This window comes from Nycticebus coucang, chromosome 20, assembly GCF_027406575.1.
Source record: "Nycticebus coucang isolate mNycCou1 chromosome 20, mNycCou1.pri, whole genome shotgun sequence".
Classification (NCBI taxonomy): Eukaryota; Metazoa; Chordata; class Mammalia; order Primates; family Lorisidae; genus Nycticebus; species Nycticebus coucang.
In genome coordinates, this window is record NC_069799.1 from 56,696,775 (window position 1) to 56,719,509 (window position 22,735).

Genomic DNA, 22,735 nt, shown 5'->3' on the forward strand with positions numbered 1-22,735 from the left:
CCTCTGGTATATGGGGCCGGTGCCCTAGTCCTTTGAGCCACAGGCACCTTAAATCATACCTCCCCCCTCCCTCTGAACATGACAAAACCTCTGCCCCATAAGACCCTCTGCAGTCTAGCAGCCATCCATGCTCAATGCCCGCTTTAGCCTTAGCTTTCTATTTACCCTCAATCAGACTCTTCCTTCTCTCCTATATGCTTTTTTAAGTCCTATGTATCCTCTCCGCTAAATAAGTCTATCTATTAAGTTCTTTACTTGTTCTTTCCAAAGCACTTAATGTTAACATCATTCATTTCATCACTGATTGTCTCTTTCCCTCTGTGTATATACACTCATGGGCATGTATGTTTATACACACACACACACACACACACACACGTATTAAATACAGATTCGCACTGAAGACTTGCTGTGAGCAGGGCTCACACTCTCCCCAGGGCAGCGTACCCGGGCTCTGGAATCTGCCTGCATTCACATCCAGGTGCCGAAGCGTCTGTGCCTGTGTGGTCAGGATGTGGAGACCTGCTTGCTGGGCTGTGCGGCTTCACGGAGTAGGGTAGAGCTGGGTTTGTGCTCTCAGCTTCCTTGGAGAGAGATGGTCCTGCCAGGGTGTCCACAGAAAACCTGGAGGTGCTGAGGAACCCAGCCTGCTCTTACCCTTCTGTTTCCTGCCCTGACCACACCCCTCTGATGGGCGGGTTCTCTGCCCAGCTTACTTGATACCCTTTTTCTGGTTATAGTGGAGTCTCACTAGTCCGGGAGATGTGCTAGTGTTATTTTGGGTTGACTTTTAATGTTTCCTCTTTGAACCATTTTGTGCTGATTTTACCCTTGAGCACACAGACGCCAATCTTATCTCCCTGAAATTCAAGTTTTTTTTGGGGGGGGGGCGCCTCCCTCTCACCCTGACAATGGTAATCGCTTCCACCAATTCTGTATTGTCAGGGTTTGAAATTTAAAGTGGATTATGTATACATGATAGGAACAAAAGCGATAGTCATTATGATCATATAGTATTAACATCCAGCTATCCCTGTTAAGAGACCTATTAGATAATTATCATTTAGCTTTTGAAAGCTAGATTCAAGTTAGTAGATTGTCACACTAGTGTTTTTAAAGAATAATTTTTGAAAAGGGCAAATTGCCTGTGTAATTTGCACGCCCAGTTAGTGCAATTTGGGCACAATTCCTCTCTTCCTTAGTGTAAGAATACACCTATCTGTGTGTGTATTATAAAGACTCACAGACCTATATGGTTGGGTGTCTCTTTTTAATCACTACAAATACCAAGAACTAAATGAATCCTTTCTCTTCGTAACAAATATTCACTCCAGGTGCGAAGTCTATCAGGGAGGTAGCTTGTTTGGGAAACTTACCAGTGCCCTTGGACTGATTCCCTTTGCCTTTGAGTTTATTCTGGAAATTGCAACATTTAGCACTTTGCAGTTTAATTTAAAAGGATTACCTATTTTCTTAAATGCTTAAGCAAGGAGGCAAGTTGCAGTTATTGATTTTTCTCTGCATATATTCCGTGAAAGCTCTATCCCCTGGGAACATACCTCCTGAACTGCATGCTTGCCGGTGACAGCTCGGACCTCTGATACATAACCAAAGACCTTGCCTAATATCTTTGCAACTGCTCAGGGAATTTTTATTAAGTAAAAGCATCATTAGAGTAGACAGGATGATGAAGTTTAATGAGCATCTTCTGTGCAGGATACTGTTAGTTTGGCGCCCCTAGCGTGCACCTCTCTCCCCTCTAATGGGGCAGGCAGATAGCCTCCTGAGTGTGCGGGGTGCTTTTATATCTGCCTTATGTTGTATTTTTATGTAGTCTGGTATCTGTTGCAAGCCAGCTATGTATTCTTTTTGGATATTTATATAGATGCCTTTTGCATGTTCATGTTTATTCTTTTTTTTCCCCACTGCATGTTGGACACAGTAAGCACAGTGAGGAGGACAACATGGCAGGCGCACGGTGCTGTTAGTGAGTGACATGGAACCATCTCTTGGAGGTTTGATCTCAAAAAAAAAAAAAAAATTGCATTTTGAATTAATGAGACTTCTCACAGGAATAGGGTAACTGTTCCTTCTTTTTTTTTTCCTAAGACTCAGCAATTTATGTGCTAAGGTTCCGTCCCCAGCCCCTCATAGCTGCTAGATAGGATAAATAAAGATATTGCAAATGTTTATTAATAATCCAGGCTTCACACTTTTTGTCTACAGATTTATTTGCAGGGATTTTAAATTTAGTATCCTGCCAGAAGATTTCAAATTATGAGCAAAATTATTTCTCGCCATTATTTTCGCTGGCCGTCTCCTTGGCTTTTAAAATTGGTTCTTTTCCTGGTCTGTATAAGGACTTTCCATGGAAACACCCAAAACAACAGTAGGAATGCAGATGCCATGAGCAAATGACTTAAGAGCAGCATATTGTACCTCTCATCTACCTGGCATTCGGAAACACAATATTTACATAGCACACAATGTGTTTCGAGCCGTGCCTTGAGTGTGGAGACTACAAAAGAAGACGCAGAAGTCTGTAGTCCTGAACAGATATCCCCATTTTCCAGTTAAGATAGCAAAGGTCGGGGAAAGGCTGAGGTTACTGGGCTCTTAAATGGCACAGCTCACACTTCCCTTGTCTTTTCTACACTGGGCACTGCCAGCCCACGCCCAGTTAGTGCACAGAAGGAGGTGAAGTTGGACACAAGTTAGGCCTCCAGTGTCCTAGGCTCCACTCTGTGCCAGCGGCCAGTCTGGGTCCCCAGTCCAGGGGGCGCTGGGCACCATTTTCCATGCACACACCAAACCTGGAGACATTGTTCTGGTAGTCACGTGTAAGAGGACTTGGAAGAAGGGCTGTACCAGCGTCACGCAAGCCAAGAAAGGAACCGGTACAATATTCTAATGGCCGTGTAATGTGGGCCTCTGTTTTAGGGTACAGAGAAAAAGAATTAATAAAGTTGGGGAGAGAGTGAAAATAAGAATAAACCAACTACCAGAAAGCAGCTACGGGACATTGGGCCCATGGCACCTGAGTTGCAAACCTTTGGAGACGCTAATGAAAGCTGTGTTCCTCTTCTGCAGAAACACGCACATCCAACTTAAGAGTCTGAGATACTTCTGTGATCCGGGGCTAAGAATTTCTACCGCAGGGGAAATTTCAATCAGACTTGATTAATATGGCAACTGAAAAAAGAGGCAGATGTCAAAATGACTTTAGCGTTTAACCCTCAGGGTTGGAAGGTGTAGGGGGATGGACCTGGGGAAGGCAGTGTCAGGGCCCTTCTCTGCTCTGTGGGTGGTTCAATAGCTGAGTGTCCAGTTGGGCTGAGGAGGTGGCGACTTGGAGAGCTGCCTGGCTCAGAGATGATCATTAAACCTATAAAATTAAATGATCTTTCAAAGGAAGAGGATGCAAAGAGATCAGAGCACAGACAGCAGGACCAAAGAGGTGTGCAGAGAGAGAGCAAGAACCAGACCATGCCCTAGATCCCTGTAGTCAAGGGAGGGAATTTTCAAGAAGGAATGTGGTGGCACCCAGCCATCTTCACTGCTGCCGCAGTTGAGATGCTTGGATCCAACTGCAATGATAAGATTAAATAAAATTCATCTGTCAGCTGATAGAAAATCTTACATATACTGCTTAATAAAAAATGTGTTGCCAAATTTATTCTGAGTATGGTGGGCACAATGCTTTTGCCGTACAAGCTCAGCTGTCATCAAGGAGTGGTGGTCAGTTACATGGGGCTTAACGTAGCCAATGCTGGGGCTTTTAACAACATGCCTCGGAAGTCACCAACGTGGTGACCTGGGCAGTCTGCAGAATCATTTCTTAGTGATTTCCCCAGAAATAATCTTCAGCACTGGTCTTTCAGGTGGCCACAGAGGCCAGGCCCCTCCCCTTTTTTGCCTTTGGACCACAGGTGAGCTAGAGAGCCCCCGGGGGGCATAGTCAGGCCAGTAGTTCACCTCCCACTGCTCAGCGTGTCCCAGCTTCTCATCTTTGAAGTTGTCTTCTGTGACAGGAGCTGTTCATCAGACTCCCAAGGGTAATAGATCCCCTCCTGTCACCTGGGAGTGTCTCTGTTGGTTTTTTCCCACTCCATCATCATCTCCCAATTATCACCTACAAGCCAGGTTTCAGTGCAGAGAGTCTGTGCCAGAGGGTCCCTCCTCTGTGGATAGAGCATCTGCCCACCAGCCACTGCAGCCCCGTGGGTGACCTTGAGCCCGGCTGCCTTTGTCACACTCTCAAGCCACCGCAACCAGGCAGCAGTGCCCACTGAGACCCTCCCCATGGAGGGGAGCTGCCCCAGAGGCATAGGGTGGCATGTGGGCTCTATGGCCACTCTCTGGGCAGGGGAGTGGTTTGTTAGAAGCAGAAGAAACTGGCCTGAGTCACGGAGCTTCATGAGAGATCAGAAGCACAGCTGCCCTTCTGGGGCACCTCCTGTGTACCCCACAGACAGGAGCATTTCTGTGTCTGATTTAATCTTCCCTCAAGCCCTCCAGGGTAGCTGGAAATGGTCATCCTCATTATGCCAATGGGGACATCAGATGGTAGCAAGTCAGTAACATTCCTGAGGCTATACGTCATTCAGAATGCAGAGGTGAGCATAACTCCATGGGACTGTTCTCTGCCCCTCACACAGTGTTTGGGGTCTCCTGTAGGGCCAGACAGGTACCCCAGAGCAGAGAGCTACAGTGGGGGTGTCACCAAAGGGATGTGCTACCCAGGAGGTAACCGTAGCCCCGAGGTCGGAGGAGTGGACGCTTGTGTTTCCCAGGCGCAGGGGAAGGTGGGAAGGAAGCAGTCGAGCAGGAGAGACTGTATTCACCTGTATTCACCAAGACCCCAAGGAAAAAAGTACAAGTCACAAGCGAAGGAAACTGGCTTCTCAGGAGGATAGAAGTCTTGGCCAGTCCTGAGGCCAGTCCTGAAGCTCCCACATGTACCCAGGCATGGTGTGGCATGCTCCCTCCTCTCGGGACCTGCACCTGATAAAATATCTGCTTAGTCACTGCTACAGATATTCAATCTGGGTACAAGCAAAACACGGGCCACCAGCATTAGCTTCAGGGGACTGGGGACAGGGATGATCCCCTTCATAGTAGGGGATAGTTTGCATACCTGTTTTTGCTTCTTCCGGTAGAAACAGCACCCACTTTTCCTCTGGGGTGTCTTACCTTTCCTAAAACTTGGTCTATCTTTTCAATGAGCAGCTGGCCCAAAAACATTGCATTTTTTGCTGCTGAAATTAAGCAGAGTCTTCAGGGATAGGCTGCCCTGCCTGGCCAAGAGAGGTTCACCTGCTGGGTCTGTTCTGTGTTGCTGCTGTAACAAATTCCCTCCAACTAAAACAAAACAAAATTTATTATTGTATAGTTTTTAAAGGTCAGAAGTCTGAAATCAGTGTCAGTAACATTTGTGTCTTTCTGGAGACGAGGGAGGAATGCGTTTCAGGCTTCCAGAGGCCACCTGGACCCCTCACCTCTGCAAGCCCTTGCTCTGCAGACTTCTCTCTGACCCTGACGCAGACATTCCTGCCTCTTGTAAAGCCCTTTCGATGACATTGGGCGCACTGGATCATCCAAGATTGTCTTCCCAGGTTCTTAGCTGATCACACTTCAGGGTCCCCTTTGTCATGGAAGGTCACACAGTCACAGGGTTCAGGGATTAGGATGTGGCTGCCTTTGGGGACCATTATTCTGCCCACCAACTCTAACTTATCAAACCAAGGCCCTGGTGCTAGTCGCTGGTAGAGTCACAAGATTTTGGAGCCTAAGCTGCATGTTGTCACTGCTCTACCACAGCCCGGCCCCCACATGGGAATGGCCGCTGAGTAAAACGCCACCTCTCCTCTGCCCACGGAGCTGGGGGAGGAAAAGCACTGTGTGGCGGCCAGCGGCCAGCTCTGCCATGACTCACTGAGGAAGTGGGGCGATGCTTTTAGCTCTGTCTTGCCTGCTTTCTTCAAAGAGGATTAACCTTTTTCCAGAGGTATTTGAGGATTTAGCATTGACAGAAAATAACCATGTTACTCTTCAGAGGAAAAAGCCCTAAAGCAGTAAGATGACCATATCATTATCTTTGTCGAATTGCGTTGACGGTAACCCCACATCAGTCCAATTTTTGAGCAAGCATTCGCTGGCCACGCCCAGTAGCCTTGCTGTGGTGCCAGGCTTGTCAAACTGCCACTGCCACCCCTCGAGGAAAACACTGTCCTTATTTTACAGATCAAAAAAACTGAGGCACAGAGAGGGAGGTGAAGGTTGCTGAGAGTCAATAGCTGGGGAGTGTCGCAAGTAGGGTCTGAACATCTAGCTCAGGGCCTGCCGCCATCTCCCACCTGGCCCTTTGTAGGGACTGCTGTGTAGCCCCGGCAAATCAGGCTCACAGAGTAGAATCTGAATCTTAAATGGCAGGAACTGAAACACTAGAACATTCCAGTTCCCTCCAGAAAAGGAGAGGAGCCCTGCTGAGTCCCGGGCAGCCTCTGTGCCCCCATCTGAAAAACTTCCCCGATTTCCATGTCAGGGCCCTACTGAACACCCGGCCTTCTGAGAAGCCCACCTCGCCCTCAGTCCCCACCTCATTTGGGGCTGAGGCCTTGGTGGAATCCTTCCGATTCCTCCTCCTCTTCTCCTGTGCCCTCCTGGAGTCACTGACACCCTTTCCCAGCACCCGTGTGACCAGGTTTCTGTGTGTGAACTGTGGAGTCCTATTGCTGTCAATTTTTATAACTTTTAAAGTTTGATGTCTGTGCATAAGGATGTGTATACCACATTTTTTTTTCTTCATGGGCAGGAGGGGTTGGAAAATAGAGGAGAAAGGTACGAGGTTGCATGAAAGCTGTACAGCTGAAGAGACCGAGGCCGGAGGGGCGCAGTCAGGCCCTGACTGCCTGCAGGAGACAGGAGCGGGGAGACCCGAGGCCTCCAGGGCCCATCACTCTTCAGCGTTAAGCCCCTAGGCATCACCAGGAGGAAGAGAAGTGCAGGGGCTCTGAGAGGAGCAAGGGTTCCAGAGTGCACTGACAAGCATGAGGAATAACCAGACAGACCCGCCGGGGCTCAGGGTTCTTCCCACCTGTTTGGTATATCTGGGAACGCTGCTGGGGGGGAGGAACACGGGGTGGGGGGGCTCACACAGGTACACAGAGTGATGTCCCCATCGCAAGATCGTCAATTTAATTATACCCGCAGAGTCCCTTTTTCCAGGTAACATATTCACAAGTTTCAGGGATTTAGGACATAGATGTCATGGGAATTGGGCCAGCCACAGAGGTAAGGTTGGACACACTGCACTGGGACCCAGGGCCTACTCATCAGGGAGATGTGTAAAGTGTGGAGAGGGGAACCTCCCTGTGTCTCTTGTGGAAGGAAATGATTCTCCTGTGGCTCCAGGGAAGACACTGCCAGGTGGGCAGGGATGGGCCACTCTCTCCACTCAGGAGCAAAAGGCCCTCTACACTAATTCTTACAGAACTTGAAAGCCAGTCCGCAGGCCCTCATGTCTGGGACACATCTGGTACCTTTTTAACATGGAGAGTGGCCTCCCTCTTCCTAGAAATATCCCCAGACCCTGGCTGGACATGTGTGCTCTGCCTGGCAGGTCTGCAGGATGGCCGCACTGTGCACCAGCCCCTGCCCTTCTGTCAGCCTCGGTGTCGTCAAGAACACCGATGTGCACTCAATTGGGCCGCACTGTACTCGGCCACCAAGTGCCAGCATCAAGAGAGGACATCATTTCCTACAGTGGACATTAGAACTTGGCCACCTCATGCAGAGTGGTGGCCACGCTCTGTGCCCGTGCTCTTGAGATGGTTCATGGCCACTGCAGGCCACGGAGTCAGATGGTTCCTTTCATCTGGAGGGGCTGAGACTCCCCCAGGGCTCTCTTGGAGACACGGTTATATCAGTATGAGGAGTTAAGGATGAGTTGTATTTATTTTAGGCTGGCTTTTAATTTAGTTTAATCAGAATTACTCATAAATTATCGATTAATTACCTTCTGCCGTCCTGTTAAGTCCGCTCAGCCATGAAGCCAGCATCGCTGTGCAGTGGAAGCCACCCGCCGTCGTCGTAGGGCACTTTGTCAACATTTAATCAGCGGTACTTATTAAGGTGGCATTGATGTGTGGCAGCCACCCCCCTGTTATCCATCATGCGGGAGCAGCCGGCGTGGACTCAGACACCATTGCTCTTTGTCACATTAGCCAGCCCCTGGGCTTTCAGGCCAAGCGCAGTGCTACTTTCCCCTAAATGGGCACTCCGTCTCCCCAGTTCAGCCTAATTTCTGTCACTGTCGACTTGAACACCTGCCACCTTTTGAACTTAGTCTGGAACAGCCGGGCCGCACACTACAGTTTCTCCCAGTGGGGTTGAGGCCCCAGGAAGCTTGTCCGGGATCGGACATCGTGGCCTGGTGTGCGTGTGTGTGCAAAAGAGAATTTTATATCCTCAGATACAGTGTATGACGCAGAGAGAACGGGAGTGATCTTTTGGTTTTCTCTGGCTTACTGTGTTTTTCTGAAGATGAATCTGTTGCTGAAGGCTCCATCAATTGAAGAGTATTTTGTATTAATAGTAAAACAGATCTCACGGTTTCCTTTCTCTCTTTCTCTCTCTCTCTCTTTTCAGTCTCTATGGCAGACACATGCAGGCAAACCCAGAACCTCCAAAGAAGAATAATGACAAATCGAAAAAGATCAGCCGGAAACCCCTGACAGCCAAGAACAGATAAGAAGTTGCCATCAATTGGACTTCGGGCCCCTCCTCTCACCAACCCCACCCTCTTTCTGCTCTGTCTCTCAAAGAAGTACAGCTGCGCGGCCTTTTTCTTTTTTTCTTTTCACCTCTGTCTCTCTAGTACTTGCCACCTTGCCTTTTAGATCCCTTTGGTAGGTGGTAGATTGTTACAAGGTCTTAATACCTTTTTCGTTTGTTTCTTTAAAATTGCCAAAGGCCGGGAACAAAGCTCTTATTCAACTGCAAATTCCATAGTAGGCATAGATTTCAGCTTCCTGAATAGACATCGGGAGGGTGCTTACTGTCAAAAGAGTAATTAAAATCATGTAAGCATTTAAATGTCACAGTTAACACTTTTCACTCTTTCTTATTCACGTAACTCCTTATTTTGCTTTATTAAAAGACTTCCTCCACCATCGAAATATTATGTTAATTTAACTTACAAAGGATTTAATAAAATCTGGAATTTGTATCCCATGTCTCTTCTTGACTGCCGTCGGGAACAGTCCGATCTTGGGGTGTACACATTCCTGTTTGCTTTTCTCCCCCCAATCTCTGTAGCCAGTTTTATCGGCTATAAATGATAAACTGCCAAAGAAACTTTTCTTGAAAGAAATGCAAAATTAAATCAGAGTTCGTTTCTTCTCACATTAATTTGTCAGGTTTTTTTTTTTTTTCTTTGAAGACTGTTTCTAAATTAGGAAGGAGGAGAAAAACACATCTCTAGGAGATTCTGCCAAAGGATTTTGGAAAATAGCATTCCTTCGCCAAAGAAATGGTGACTTCTGCCAGGGGCTGGTAGACAAGAGCTGTGAAATGCAGAGAGAGGGAAAAAAAAAAAATAAAAATGAAGTATGTTTTTTGTCACTGCAGAAAATCTGCTCCTATCAAAGCGTTCTCCTAAGCGACTGTAATGCCAAAGAGTCATGTAAATGGGCACATGCCACACCACACCTAGTGTGGAAGCCATGGTGGCAGAGTCATTAAACAGCCAATTGTTTAACATCTGTGATGGCAGCTTCCCTTCTTCCCAGCAGTGATATGTATGGAAAGGAAAATAAATCCAAGCTGAGCTTTTGTGCTTCCCTAGAGGGCTGCCAGCACCAGGATGCTGCCCCCTGAAAAGGTGTGTGAAGATGCTGGCTGCTCCCACCCAGAGGGAAGGTCTGCCCTCATCTCTGCTTCCTCCCCTACCAGCTCCCAGGCAGTTCCCAAAACCTGGACTGTGGAGAGGTATTTAAAGCCAAAACCAAAACAGAAAGTCCCCAGTGAATTAGAGAATGGGCGTTGAATCTAAGGGGCCACAGAGCAAGGGCTAAACATCCTCCTTCTGGACAACTATGGGCAGAGGCCTTCCCAGCTGCCCTCCCTTGTTTAGGGGTACAGCTGTTGTAATTTTTATAGATGCAATTTATAAATTCTCAGCCTGAATTTCTTGAATTGATTTTTTTTTTAAGCTGATGAAATTGTAAAAGGAAGTACAATGTCTCTGCTGTTGTTGACTAGGAAGACTTTTCAACTAGCGACAAAGCTTTAGAAAAAATATAACAATGCAGGCGGCGCCTGTGGCTCAATGGAGTAGGGCGCCAGCCCCTTATGCCGGAGGTGGCGGGTTCAAACCCAGCCTCAGCCCCGGCCAAAAACTGCACACACACAAAAATACACACACACACACACATATAAAAATAACAACACTAAGGGCCCTGATGAGTAAGTTTCTTTAAAAGGTGAAAATTCCAGGTGGAAATCTTGGGCAGTACACACACATTCACGGGGAGTCAAAGTCTCAGTATTAATCAAAAAAACAGAAATCAAAGCAAAAATAAGCTGTGAGTAACAATGAGAAATGAGCAGATGTTTTTAAGGCCGTATTTAAGCACAGGAAGAGTACCATGAGATAAACCTCTTCAGCCACTGCTGTAGGGAATATAAATTTCTCTCTAGAAAGGTGGAAGCAGTTTGGCAGTATGTGCAGCAAAACTATCAAACTGGTGCTGGGACCCAGAAGTTTTCTCTCTAGGAATTGATCCTAAAGGAATTGTCAGAGATGCTGTGATAACACACCTACAGCTCTGTTTGAGAAGTGTCTGTACAGCATCCTCTATGGAGTGAACACGTGGGGAAAAGCCAGATTCCCACCAATGGAAGAAAAAGTCAGTGAATCGTGGCATGATCACATGACAGACATTGCTGAAGACGTTAAAAATGGAACGTATCCAGTTAAGTAGGAAAAAGCAAGATTAAAAAATCTTAACATATAAGGATCATGGTCCCCACTGTGCAAAAAGGAAATTATGTTTGTAATATGCGTGTGTAAAAAATTCAATGAAAATGGAACACAGTTTAATGCAAATAAATTTTCTCTGTGTGGTGGACTAAGGTTTTTCTTCATTTCCTTTTTTATACTTCTGTCCTTTAAATTTTTTATAATGAGCATGTGTACTTTTGTTATGAGAATGCATTAAATACATATTTTTTCAAAATGAAATTGGTATATGTTATGGTATATGATGCAATCTAGAAAATACATATATTGAAATTCAAAGCAGAATAGAAAACGTCAGGGTGGTTATCTTTTTTTGTTTTCTTTTCTTACCAAAGTGAGTTTCACATCTTTTCATACCCTGGTTTTGGTTACTTGATAATCTGGATGCACAAAATAGTGACAGTTCAACAGGTGGTCATTTCACGAAGACAATATGACCTTTTGAGCAAAGTGGTGAAATCATTTGTCACCAATGCTGCTTAGCAGTCTAGTCAAATCAAGGCACAGTAAATACTTGAATTTATTTCTTACGTTAATTGGATTGTATAAAACTCAAGAAATAGAGAAGGAAAAAAATTTTAGACATTGTCATAGGGTTTTCTACTTTGTAATTTGAGTCTACTTCATCAAGGCCAAGTTTCCCTAAAGAAAAAAATATTTATAAATATTATTATAGGTGAGTTTATTAAACCCTATAAAAGTTCAGCTGTTTACCTGAATTTTTGGTTTCTCTCATCATGACCCAATTGTTACATATTTGGTTATTTAAAGGAGTAATTTTCGACCATTGTGCCGTAAGAGGATTTTAGGTGTAAAAATTTTTAAAGATCATTAATTATTTTCAAAAGAAGTTCAAAGCGAAGTACGTACTTTTTTTTTTTTTTACTTTTTTTCGATCAACATGATTTAAGGATGCCATGGAAGTTTAACTATAGCTTCAACTGTGCTGTGAGATAAAAAAGGGTGTAAAACGTTGATTTAAAGCCTTCTGCAAACAACAATCAGTTTATTCTGTGACAGCTGGAACTGGAAGGGCCCTGCATTCCGATTCCTATGCTGGGAGAGTCTGTGTCAAAAGCAAAATCCAAAGTGCCCTTGAAAATGTGAGTCGATTTCAGAAGAACCTGTGGATACCCTGCCCCAAAATACACATCTGCGGGAGATAATATTTAAAGCCAGCAGAACTGGCAAGTAAACTAAAAATCTCCGTTCTACCCTAGACGTTTTATAACCTAAAATTAGACAATAATTACTCACGTGTCTACCTCCCCATCTATAAGATCATCCACATATACCATATACAGAAAGTGCCCAAAAATGTACAGACGTTTTAAAGAAAGGAAAAACCTGCTAAAATTGTAATACTGGAATATATACCGATAACGTTTGTTATCTTGTATCTTGTGTCGCTTGTAATTGCAAAAGTCAAACGTGACTTGACTATTACGATTTTCACGGTATATACACATCTAAACAACTGTGTGTACGTACATATGAATTGATCTTCCCATCAATAGCAGTTTTAGAAGACCCCGGTGCTCTTTAGAAATGTCATGTTTCTAGTTAGACTGCGTATACCTATTCTGTGATATTACCTCTCACATGCTTATTTTATACATCATAGAATTTGGTAATGTGCCATTGCTACATTTTCCCCTTGATCTATTTTCTATGACTACTAACAATAATCATTGATCGAGGGCCGTCCATGTATCAAACGCTTTGCGTTTTCTTCTCACTCAGTGGCCATCCTCATTTTGCAGGAAATTTGGCCTCCGGAAGATGAAGGAACTTCCTCAAGGGCCCACAGCTGGCAGGTGGCAGAGGAAGGATGAAAAGGAGGTTCCTGTGACTTCAGAGCAAGTGTCCTTTTCTCCCTCCCACACCACACTCTCCTGCCAACCCAGACACCCTTGGTCTGTCCAACAGCAGCAGTCTGCCTTCCTATCATCCTTTAAGTTAGAGTTTCTGCTTTTCAGCTCCTGAAATGTTCATTTTATTAACACGTTTAAGTCAGTGCCTGATGACATGACAGGGAAGCGTTTCCCCACTTCTCTAAATGGCAGAACTTTGGTGCCTAGGGCCTCTGTTCCCCCGTGTGGTCAGGCAATACAGCATCTCTCTGATGAGCAAGGGACATGTTGACCAAAACAGGGAAGCCTCGCTCCTGAGAATAGCTTCGCCTTCTTTTCCCATCTCATCCAGAAATGCATTTCCAAAACGATCCCATTAAGGAAATATTTTACACCAAAGGGGATTCTCTCCTATGACCTACCAAAGAGCACTGCCTCTTAAAATAGGCAGAAAAATGGCTTTTAGTTTCATTTTCAAGCACTTTTGGCCTCACGTCATCAGACCCCCCAGGGACTTTGTTTTTAGTGGTTGAATCAGAGGCTGAAGGAGGACCCCTATCTTATCAGCCCTGGTCTCCCCACACCTAGGGGTGTGTGTACCTGAAATATGTTAGACTTTCCAATACTGCTGCATGCGTGACTGCTGTCTGCCTTGGATAGTTCTGATGTTGCCATTTTCCTTTAGCATGTAGACTCTCTTTATAAATGGAAAATGATCTCTTAGAATGTTTAGAGGCTTTCTAAAGGGTTGGGCAATTATGCTAATAAATTTGCACATCCAGGAATTGGCAGTAAATTAAGTAATCTGGGCTGGATGAGAATGTGGTGTTATCAGGAAAGACTTCTGATTAGGATTACTCATCTCCGACTACCTAGGGAATGTCCCAGCCCACCATGAGAAGCAAGCCTCCTTTTAAATCACCCCAGAGCTGGAATGGTGCCCTGTCCCCACCAGCCACCCCTGAAGGCATTCCCGTCACCCCATTCACAGGACCAACTTTGTCTTCTTGGCACACCGGCTGCCCACCACACCCTGACCTCGGTGTCCCCTGTGTACAGGTGTCATCAGCAACTCTGCCTCGTTCCTGCCCTAAGAGGAAGGTGCTTCCACTGCCTGCCAGCTGAAAGCAGGGGCAGAATCACAGTCCATTCATAACTCCCCCACAGCACCACCACAAAGGTGGACAGCCTTGCTGTTTGGGGGTGCGGGGGCTCCATGTTTTGGTCATTGTACAATCAGGATTTGAGCAGTGAACCACCTTTTAAATCACCATACACAAGGCAGCAACGAGAATCATATTTTCATTAGACTTCATAAGAGTCTAAGTAACTCCCAGACCGGAGATCATCTCGGCATGCGGCAGCTCCAGTGTGAGGCAGAGCTTTGGTGGTGGTGGTTAGCATCACTAACTGAAAGGGTTTGAGTGAGAGGCAATAAAGACAGAGCTTGATCTAAAGGTTGCTGTGGAAAGTGCAGGTGTGTGAATGGCACGCAGATGAAGAAATTTGGGTCCCTGCCTGCTAGGAAAACACTGCAGAGGGCTGGGCACAAGTCATGTACCTTGGGCACTGTTCTGCATTAAACAGTGTCCCTCAAAGATTCATGTCACCTGGAACTTCCAAGTGTGATCTATTTGGAAATAGAGTCTTTGCAACTGTGATGAGTTAAAATGAGGTCATACCGGCTTAGGACAAACCCTAATCTAATGCGTGGTATCCTAAGGCTGTGTGATGACACAAGGGCACACAGGAAAGAAGGCCATGTGACAAAGGAGGCAGAGATTGGAGGAGGCAGCTGTGAGCCAAGGGACACCCACAATTGCCAGCAACACAGAAGCTGGAAAAGGTGAGGAAGGATTCTCCCCTGGAGCCTGCGGAGGGAACGTGGTCTTACTGAACCTCGACCTTGGACTTCTCGCCTCCAGAACTGAGAGAGAATAAATTTCTTCTGGCTTAAGGCACCACGATGGTGGTACTGGGTCACAGCACCTTAGGAAACAAACACTTCTATAATCAGGTCAGAGCAGATGGTGTAACACAATGCGCTGCCTCCAGTCACAGCCCTGTGATCAGACGGGAGAGGCCAGAGCAAAGGGGACTGTCCTCAGTTTGCAGTCCATCGTTAGCAGCCTGGGGCCTGTGTGTGACAGCCGTCCTTGGATCCTGCATATCAGCCTGGACAGTGAGTCCTCAGCAGTGCTTAAGGGACTTGGCTGACTATCCTGCTCCTGCCTGGGCCATCCAGATTCCCAGTGAAGAACATGAATGATTCCGACATCATCAGGTAGTTTCTGTTGCTACAGAAAAGTCTTAAGAATGGAACTCTCTTTTGGGGGGGAAGAAAAACTTTTGGGTTACCTGGTTAAAGAACTCTCCTTTATAGATGTCAGATGACATTCTGTTGTCACATTTTCTGATCCAAAGCTAGCAAGAAAGACAAAAAGATCAATATGAAAAGGTTTGGGTTTTTTTTTTTGTTTTGTTTCATTTTTTAATGAGCTGGCTAAATGTTTTGTTTTGTTTTGTTTTTGAGACAGAGTCTCACTATATTGCCCTAGGTAGAGTGCTGTGGTGTCACAGCTCACGGCAACCTCAAACTATAGGGCTTAAGTGATTCTCTTGCCTCACTGGAGACACCTTTTTAAAAAATCATCTATTATCACAAAATCTCAAAACTGCAGATGCTGGCGTGGATGTGGAGAGAAGGGAACACTTTTACACTGCTGCTGGGACTGCAAACTAGTACAACCTTTCTGGAAGGAAGTATGGAGAAACCTCAAAGCACTCAATCTAGACCTTCCATTCGATCCTGCAATCCCATTACTGGGCATCTACCCAGAAGGAAAAAAATCCTTTTATCATAAGGACACTTGTACTAGACTGTTTATTGCAGCTCAATTTACCATTGCCAAAATGTGCAAACAGCCTAAATGCCCACCAACCCAGGAATGGATTAACAAGCTGTGGTATATGTATACCATGGAATACTATTCAGCCATTAAAAAAAATGGAGACTTTACATCCTTCGTATTAACCTGGATGGAAGTGGAAGACATTATTCTTAGTAAAGCATCACAAAAATGGAGAAGCATGAATCCTATGTACTCAATCTTGATATGAGGACAATTAATGACAATTAAGGTTATGGGGGGGGAAGCAGAAAGAGGGATGGAGGGAGGAGGGTGGGGCCTTAGTGTGTGTCACACTTTACGGGGGCAAGACATGATTGCAAGAGGGACTTTACCTAACAATTGTAATCAGTGTAACTGGCTTATTGTACCCTCAATGAATCCCCAACAATAAAAAAAAAAAAGAAAATGCATGATAGTCACAGAAATATAGAAAATGTTAAATGTCATGTCAAACTCGTAAAAAAAAAAAATAAAAAAATAAAAAATCATCTATTAAATACTTAAATAAAATTTTATTTTTTAGCAGACTAGTGGTTTCTCTAAAATAATTTTTAAACTACTGAGCACTTTGTACATGCCTACACTATCTAATTATACAGCAAACAGGGTTTCTTTGTTTGGGGGGGGGTTTTGAGACAGAGCCTCAGTCTATCACCCTCAATAGAGTGCTGTGGCGTCACAGCTCACAGCAACCTCCAACTCCTGGGCTTAGGTGATTCTCTTGCCTCAGCCTCCCAAGTAGCTGGGACTACAGGCACCCACCACAATGCCCGGCTATTTTTTGTTGCAGTTTGGCCGGGGCTGGGTTTGAACCCGCCACCCTTGGTATATGGGGCCGGCGCCCTACTCACTGAGCCACAGGCACTGCCTGAGTATACAGTTTTTTAAAAAGCAGACAATCCTACCCTCATGAATCTAAATAGTAATGGAAAAAAACTATCTATTAACTAATATTCACACAAAAAATTAGAAATTTTATAACATGCTGATCCTCTGAAGGAGAAGAATTTGGTACTATAAGAAAGAACAATCAGAGATGCCACTGAAGCCTTGAGGGAGTGATGTTTTGTCTGAAGGAATTATAGGGGCTGACCAGCCGAGAAGAGGGTCATTGTGGCTGGAGCCGCGCAGAGCGGTGGCAGAGGTGAGCAGGGACGAGATGGGGCTGGATTTTCCTTCTCCACAAATGTTCATCAGATGCCTACACCAGGCTTTCTTCTTTCTTCTATTCCCAGTTTCAGAGACACATCAGCGAACAAACGGGCGGCTTTTCCAGCCATTGTATGGAGTTTGGATTTTCTTACAACCCCAAAGGGAATTCACTGAAGGATCTGAAGCAGAGAGTGCTGCTCCGTGGATAGCGATGTGAATGATACCCATGTTTAGTTTCCTGGCTTCAGATAGCAAAATGCCAGCCATCCTGTCCCACAGCAAGGGCACGTCCATACTGCAGAAGTCTTTGTAGGAAACCAAGAACTCAGGGGCTGGCTTTTAATCTGGTGGTCTGTTTTGACCACTAAAAAAAAAAAAATGAATGAACTTCATTTCACCTTGAACAGTAATTAGCACACATTAAGTTCACCAGTACATTTAGTGAACTGTCGTAAAATCATGGCTATATGCTGACACCAAAGTGAAAGGAGGCGCCACATCGTCACACGGGATCTATTGATGACATTTCAATCATAAGGCAACTTGTCTGCTATTTTGCCATTCTCCTCTTCAAGGCCACTCAAACAGGCCTCCAAGCAGCCCGCTGTTTTTTTCCTTTATGATTTCTGACTGTAAGAGAACAGAGATCACCAACTTTATAGAGATCACATGGATGCATCCTAAAAGAATTCTTTACCACATTTGCATTTTTCACATTTTCCTAAGAAATGCTTCCTTGCATATAGTTAGCAACTTATGACATACTATATGGAGACGAGAGCAGATAGATATAAGTTCCCTACTCAGCCAATTTCATTTCATCAAAGCGTTAGGAAAGAAAGAAAAATACTGTCATCCTCTTCTCTGCATTTCCACTCCTCTTCAACAAAGATCATGGTCTCAAAACCAGATGTCAGGGGACCTGGAAGGAAGTGGTCGCCCAAGGCTTCCAGAGACCATCTTGTCCAATCCCTTCATTTGGCAGATGAGAGGGAATGAATGGGAGCCCAAGACAACATGCATGATCCCAGAAATTCACGAGCCTTGCTGTAAATTAGTGGTAACATGAGGACAAGAATCTTCATATGCAGACCTCTTTCAGGGCTCATCTAAATAAAATAGTAAAGTCAAAGTATGGAAACAGAATGAGACAGTGTATGCTGGTGTGTTCTGTCCTCAGAGCACATAAATCTTCAGGCCTGTATGGACTTCATCTGGGGAATAGCTTTCATCTGTAGCTTGTGTCTCTTTCATGAGGAACGGAGTGATTTAGGAGATCAGATATTTGGAAATGCACAGAGTTACCAAAGGCGGAGTGTCTGTAGCTTAACATGGCACAATGGTTGTTTTGCCACTGCTGGATGTGGAGGCAAAACACCAGAATCAACTCAAGCTGACTCACAGCCCCCGTGACAAAAGCCTTGACAGCTGGAGTGCGATACAAGATGCTTATCTGGATAATCTCAGAGATCTAGAGGGGAGGGGTGATTTAACTCCCCTCTCCAAACAAAGCAAAAATGACTCCTCTTCTCTAGCTATCTGAGAAAGACGGACTAAACCCTCATGCAAAAGTGATGAGCATCTTCTGTTCAAAAAATCTTGAGAAAGATCAAATAAAACCAAGGGCTAGGGAAATGGAACTGGTGGTTTCATACTTGTTTTGAAGATTGCCTGTAACAGAGAACTAAGTACATTGGAGTTAAAAATCCGTCTAAACCAAGTTAACAGACACAGCAGGTCTCTCGTAGGCCATACATTTTCTCCCCAAGCTAACACAGAGACAGAAGACGAAGGAAGGCAACTCTCTCCTATTGATTTCATTACCTGGCCCCCAATGTGTGCTGTTTTAGGTAGACTTGAATAATCCCAGGACAATTTAGCAGCACTAAGCTGTCGGTTTAGTGACATATCTTCATTGACTGCTCTTTTTTCTTCTCCCAGGATGAGCTGAAATGCACAGGGGCATCCCCTGATAACTTGTCTTCCCTTTCTCTCCCAGCCCTTGGAACCTTTGGTCTCCTCCAAAGCAAGGTTACAAGCCTCAAGCAGCTCTCCCTAAGTAAGAGGGAGCTTGAATCAATAAAAAATAAGGAGTGGCCAGAATAAATAAGTGTCCAGAAAGATGTCCAAGGGAAGCCCTTGAGTAGACTTATTTGTGGTTATCAAAAACCGAGAATTAGGAGAATAACATGGAGGAGAAAGCCAAGGGTAGCAGAGAGATTGCTGAGAAAAATCTGTGTGTCAGTAAAGTAATCTGGGCCATTAACAACCGGAAAGATGGGATTCACCTTTTCCATTCAGTATTATTTGAAGTGACAGCAAAATAATAATTAAGTCTCCTTCCTTATACTTCCATTTAGGACATGCAAATGAGGTGAAAGTATTTTTCTTTTCCAGCCATTTCCACTGAAATCCTGCTCTTAAGGGTGTTAATTCTCTTCCCTCCAGGAATACATAGCCAAGCAGTGGACTTCCACCCTCTTTTCGACAGGAAAGTTAAAAATGGTAGATGTTTTTAGAATGATGTTGTCTACCATAATTTTATGCTTGGATCTGTGCGTGGTGCAAGTGGCTGGTTAGTGTCCATACAGGACCCAGCTAAATTCCAGGATTTCAAAAGTGCCTGGGGAGGGTGCTCTGAGGCCTGCAGAGTCACAAAAGGGTTCTGCCCTCCACGGAGGGGGTGTTTATTACGGAAGAGTCTGTTATAGATGTGAGTCTATTGCTGTCTTTCAAAGGCTATGTTTCTTGAAACATTTTAATGTCCTCCCTCTGTTGGAATCATCTGTGTCCAAAATAACAAATGGTCCCATACTTTTCTCCCTCTGTACCCCCAGGAGGCTTGTTTCTTTGAAATAGATGGAAATCAGTGTGGGCAACGTGAGGGAGGTCCAGAGAAGAATAAGATCAGCCGTTCAAAGCTGGCAACCACCCCTAGACCCCCCTCTAAATTGCTATTTCCATGTCACTGAGGTTTTTTTATTTTTTTATTTTTCATTTTAAAACATTCTGAGATATTTTCATGGTGTTGTGGCTAACCATTTTTAGTCAGTTAAAAAAAATGCCTTTATCACCTCCCACCAGGAAACTCATGGAGCACACTGTTGGAGATGCTAAAACTTTTTTTTTTTTTCATTTTCTCCTTAAAAATATTAATGGTAAGCATTTAAAAAGAAAGTAAAAGTATTTAATTTGGTTTCCCGACAATTCAGTTGGAAATTAAAAATTGTTCATATCACTGTGAATAAAGCATCTGTTGAGTAATCACCACGAAAAAACCTGATCATTTTTATCAAACGGGAGGGCAGGTGCCAAGTTCCCCTACCCTCCGAGTGGGTGTAGAGAATGTGCCATAATGCGCCGGGAGACATGTCTCTGGGTTGGAGGGCTCCGATTTACATAATTAAAAGGCTCCATCCTGAAACAGTAAGAGATCTGGTCGATGAGAAAGACAAAGGGAGAGGGAGGTAGCCAGGAGCTGGGGTAAGTGAGGAGGCTGAGACCAGACAGTTTTGCAGCTTGGCGTAATCAAGCCTGCAATCCGGCTGACATGCTGGACCTCCTCTCAGCCTCCATCTCTTCTCAGAAATGAAACCCAAGGCTGTCTTTCATCCAGCCTTGGTGAGAGAGGGACACAGTGTCTACAAGATCCCCCAGGCAGCTGACAGCACTTGCCCCCCTTTTAATAGCTCCCCAAGCCTTCCTGCATCCAGAAGCGCTTCTAAGTTGGGAAATGGTGTTTTGTTTTGCTCAGTGGACTACATAAACCATGGCCAACTTCCAGCCACAGTCTCTCAGAGAAGACGAGGAGGGTGGCAAGCCATACGCACCAGCTCCTGGCCGTCGGCGTTCTCCCCCACGGTGGGAAATGCAAATGCATACATTTTTTTTTTCTTTTTCTTAAAAAGAGCAAAGACATAAGTGAAATGAAGTTGGAAGGGAAAAGAGTAACAGAAACAAAACCAGGGGATGACAACATAATTATTTCTAGAAAGAGCTCGGTAGATGCAAAATTCCCACAGCAGTTTCCCCTCCAAGTGGCTCGTAAGTTCACCCATGGTCAGAGAAAGGAGAATCTGCTGCCTGGAGACCGAGGATAGTGAACGTGTAGCCAAGTTCTTTCTTCCTCACTTATTTCCTCTCTCTGGAAAGGCCCTTTTGAAAAAAATTAGTATTATTAAATAAAATACCTGCACTAAAACACACCAATGAGCATAGTCATGTCGAAGTCCTGACCACTGTAATGGGACCTTATTTGGAAATAGAGTCACTGCAGGTGTATTTTGTTAACATGAGGTCATACTGGGATTCACTATGACTGCTTGTTATACAAAGAATGTTACTGAAGAGAAAGAGCCACACAGGAGGGAAGATGATGTGAAGAGACACAGGGAGAGAAGCCAGCCAGGGACAGAGGTTGGATCCTTCTTTCTCAGCCCTCAGAAGACATCAACCTCGCTCTCACCTTGATTTCAGACTTACAGCTTCCAGAACTCTGAGATAATAAATTCCTGTTGTTTAAGCCACTCAGTCTGTGATACTTTAACTAAACAGGCGGTTCCTTGATAATAGCACATAACATCAAAAATAATGAATGGTAACACTCATTGAGTAATTTCTGTGTGCCAGGATCAATGCTTTGCCTGTGCATTAATCCTCGTGGTTCCCATCTCCCGCTGCATCGGGGTATGATGGCTAAAACTCTGGCAACCGTTTTTATCCACAAGTAGGACAGAAGCCAACACACTTGAGCACCTCAGGGTTAAAAGACAGGAAAAAAAAACTGGATCTCTCATGATGACACAGGGATACTGAATCAATCAACTTCAGAACCGTCTATTTTGAGACTTTTTAAAAGTGAGATAACAGTATCTTTGTTGTTTAAACGACACTGTGTTGAAATATATTTTTTTTCTTGCTGTCAAGAGCATGCTAACTGATACATTTCCCTCCTATTAAATATTTTTTCACCAACTTCCTCTGAAGGGAAGGGATACATGGCTTTCATTTCGATATTTCTAGATCTACCCACAGGAGCTATTATGACATAGGAAAGTAAAATTCAATCCGTGTTCGTTGAATAAGCAAATAGGTGAATTTATCCTCAGATATGAGTGGTATTTAACAGGTGGGAGTTGAAAACTCTTATGAATTGAAATGATTTGCCAAAGATCGTGTGGTGATTCAGTGATTCAATGGCACGAAGGGGGCCTCCTGACCACCTCATTTTCACGTTACCCTGCCTTTCAGGCCATTTTTATAATCATGAAATCCTCTCCATCATTCTGTGTCAAATACTCTCTCCTAATTCTCCACCCCCGCCCCCATATTTCCAACCTGTACCTGATACACATATTTCCTATTCGTGCATTCTTTAGAATTTTTTATTCTGTCTGTAAATACTTTACTTATTTGTATCAGTAAGAGTCTAGAAGCCAGGGACCGCATCTGTGCTTTATCTCTGCACAGTTCCTGCTACAGCTCGAGTTTAATTTGGCAAGAAATAAATCCCTCTGGATGATGAGGATGGTATCTGAAAACATAAAATGAACTCTGCAGAGAAATAATCTTCACTTCTCAGCCCATATCCTGTTTCCTTTTCAGGAGGGAATGGCTAAATGAGACATTAATAGGATTGGAAACATTTTATACCTGTGGTCTGAACCATGCAGGTTTTCTTTTTTTTCTAAGTCTGTGAGTTCGAGTCTTTTGTACTTGGGACAAGCTGTAGTTGTAGAGAAGAGATTCATGAGTCATCCACGAAATTGGTCTCACTGCTTTGAGTTTATGTCTCT

General features: G+C 44.6%; 1 protein-coding gene across 1 annotated transcript in view; it reads left to right on the plus strand.

The window, feature by feature from the left end:
- Positions 1–9,271, plus strand: part of RSU1 (Ras suppressor protein 1) — a 193,780-nt gene extending 184,509 nt beyond the window's left edge. Inside the window, exon 9 of the mRNA XM_053572366.1 lies at positions 8,650–9,271. Coding sequence (XP_053428341.1) covers positions 8,650–8,752 — 103 coding nt within the window. The 3' untranslated portion in view covers positions 8,753–9,271. The remainder of the gene's footprint in view (positions 1–8,649) is intronic.
- The last annotated feature ends 13,464 nt before the right edge of the window (positions 9,272–22,735 follow it).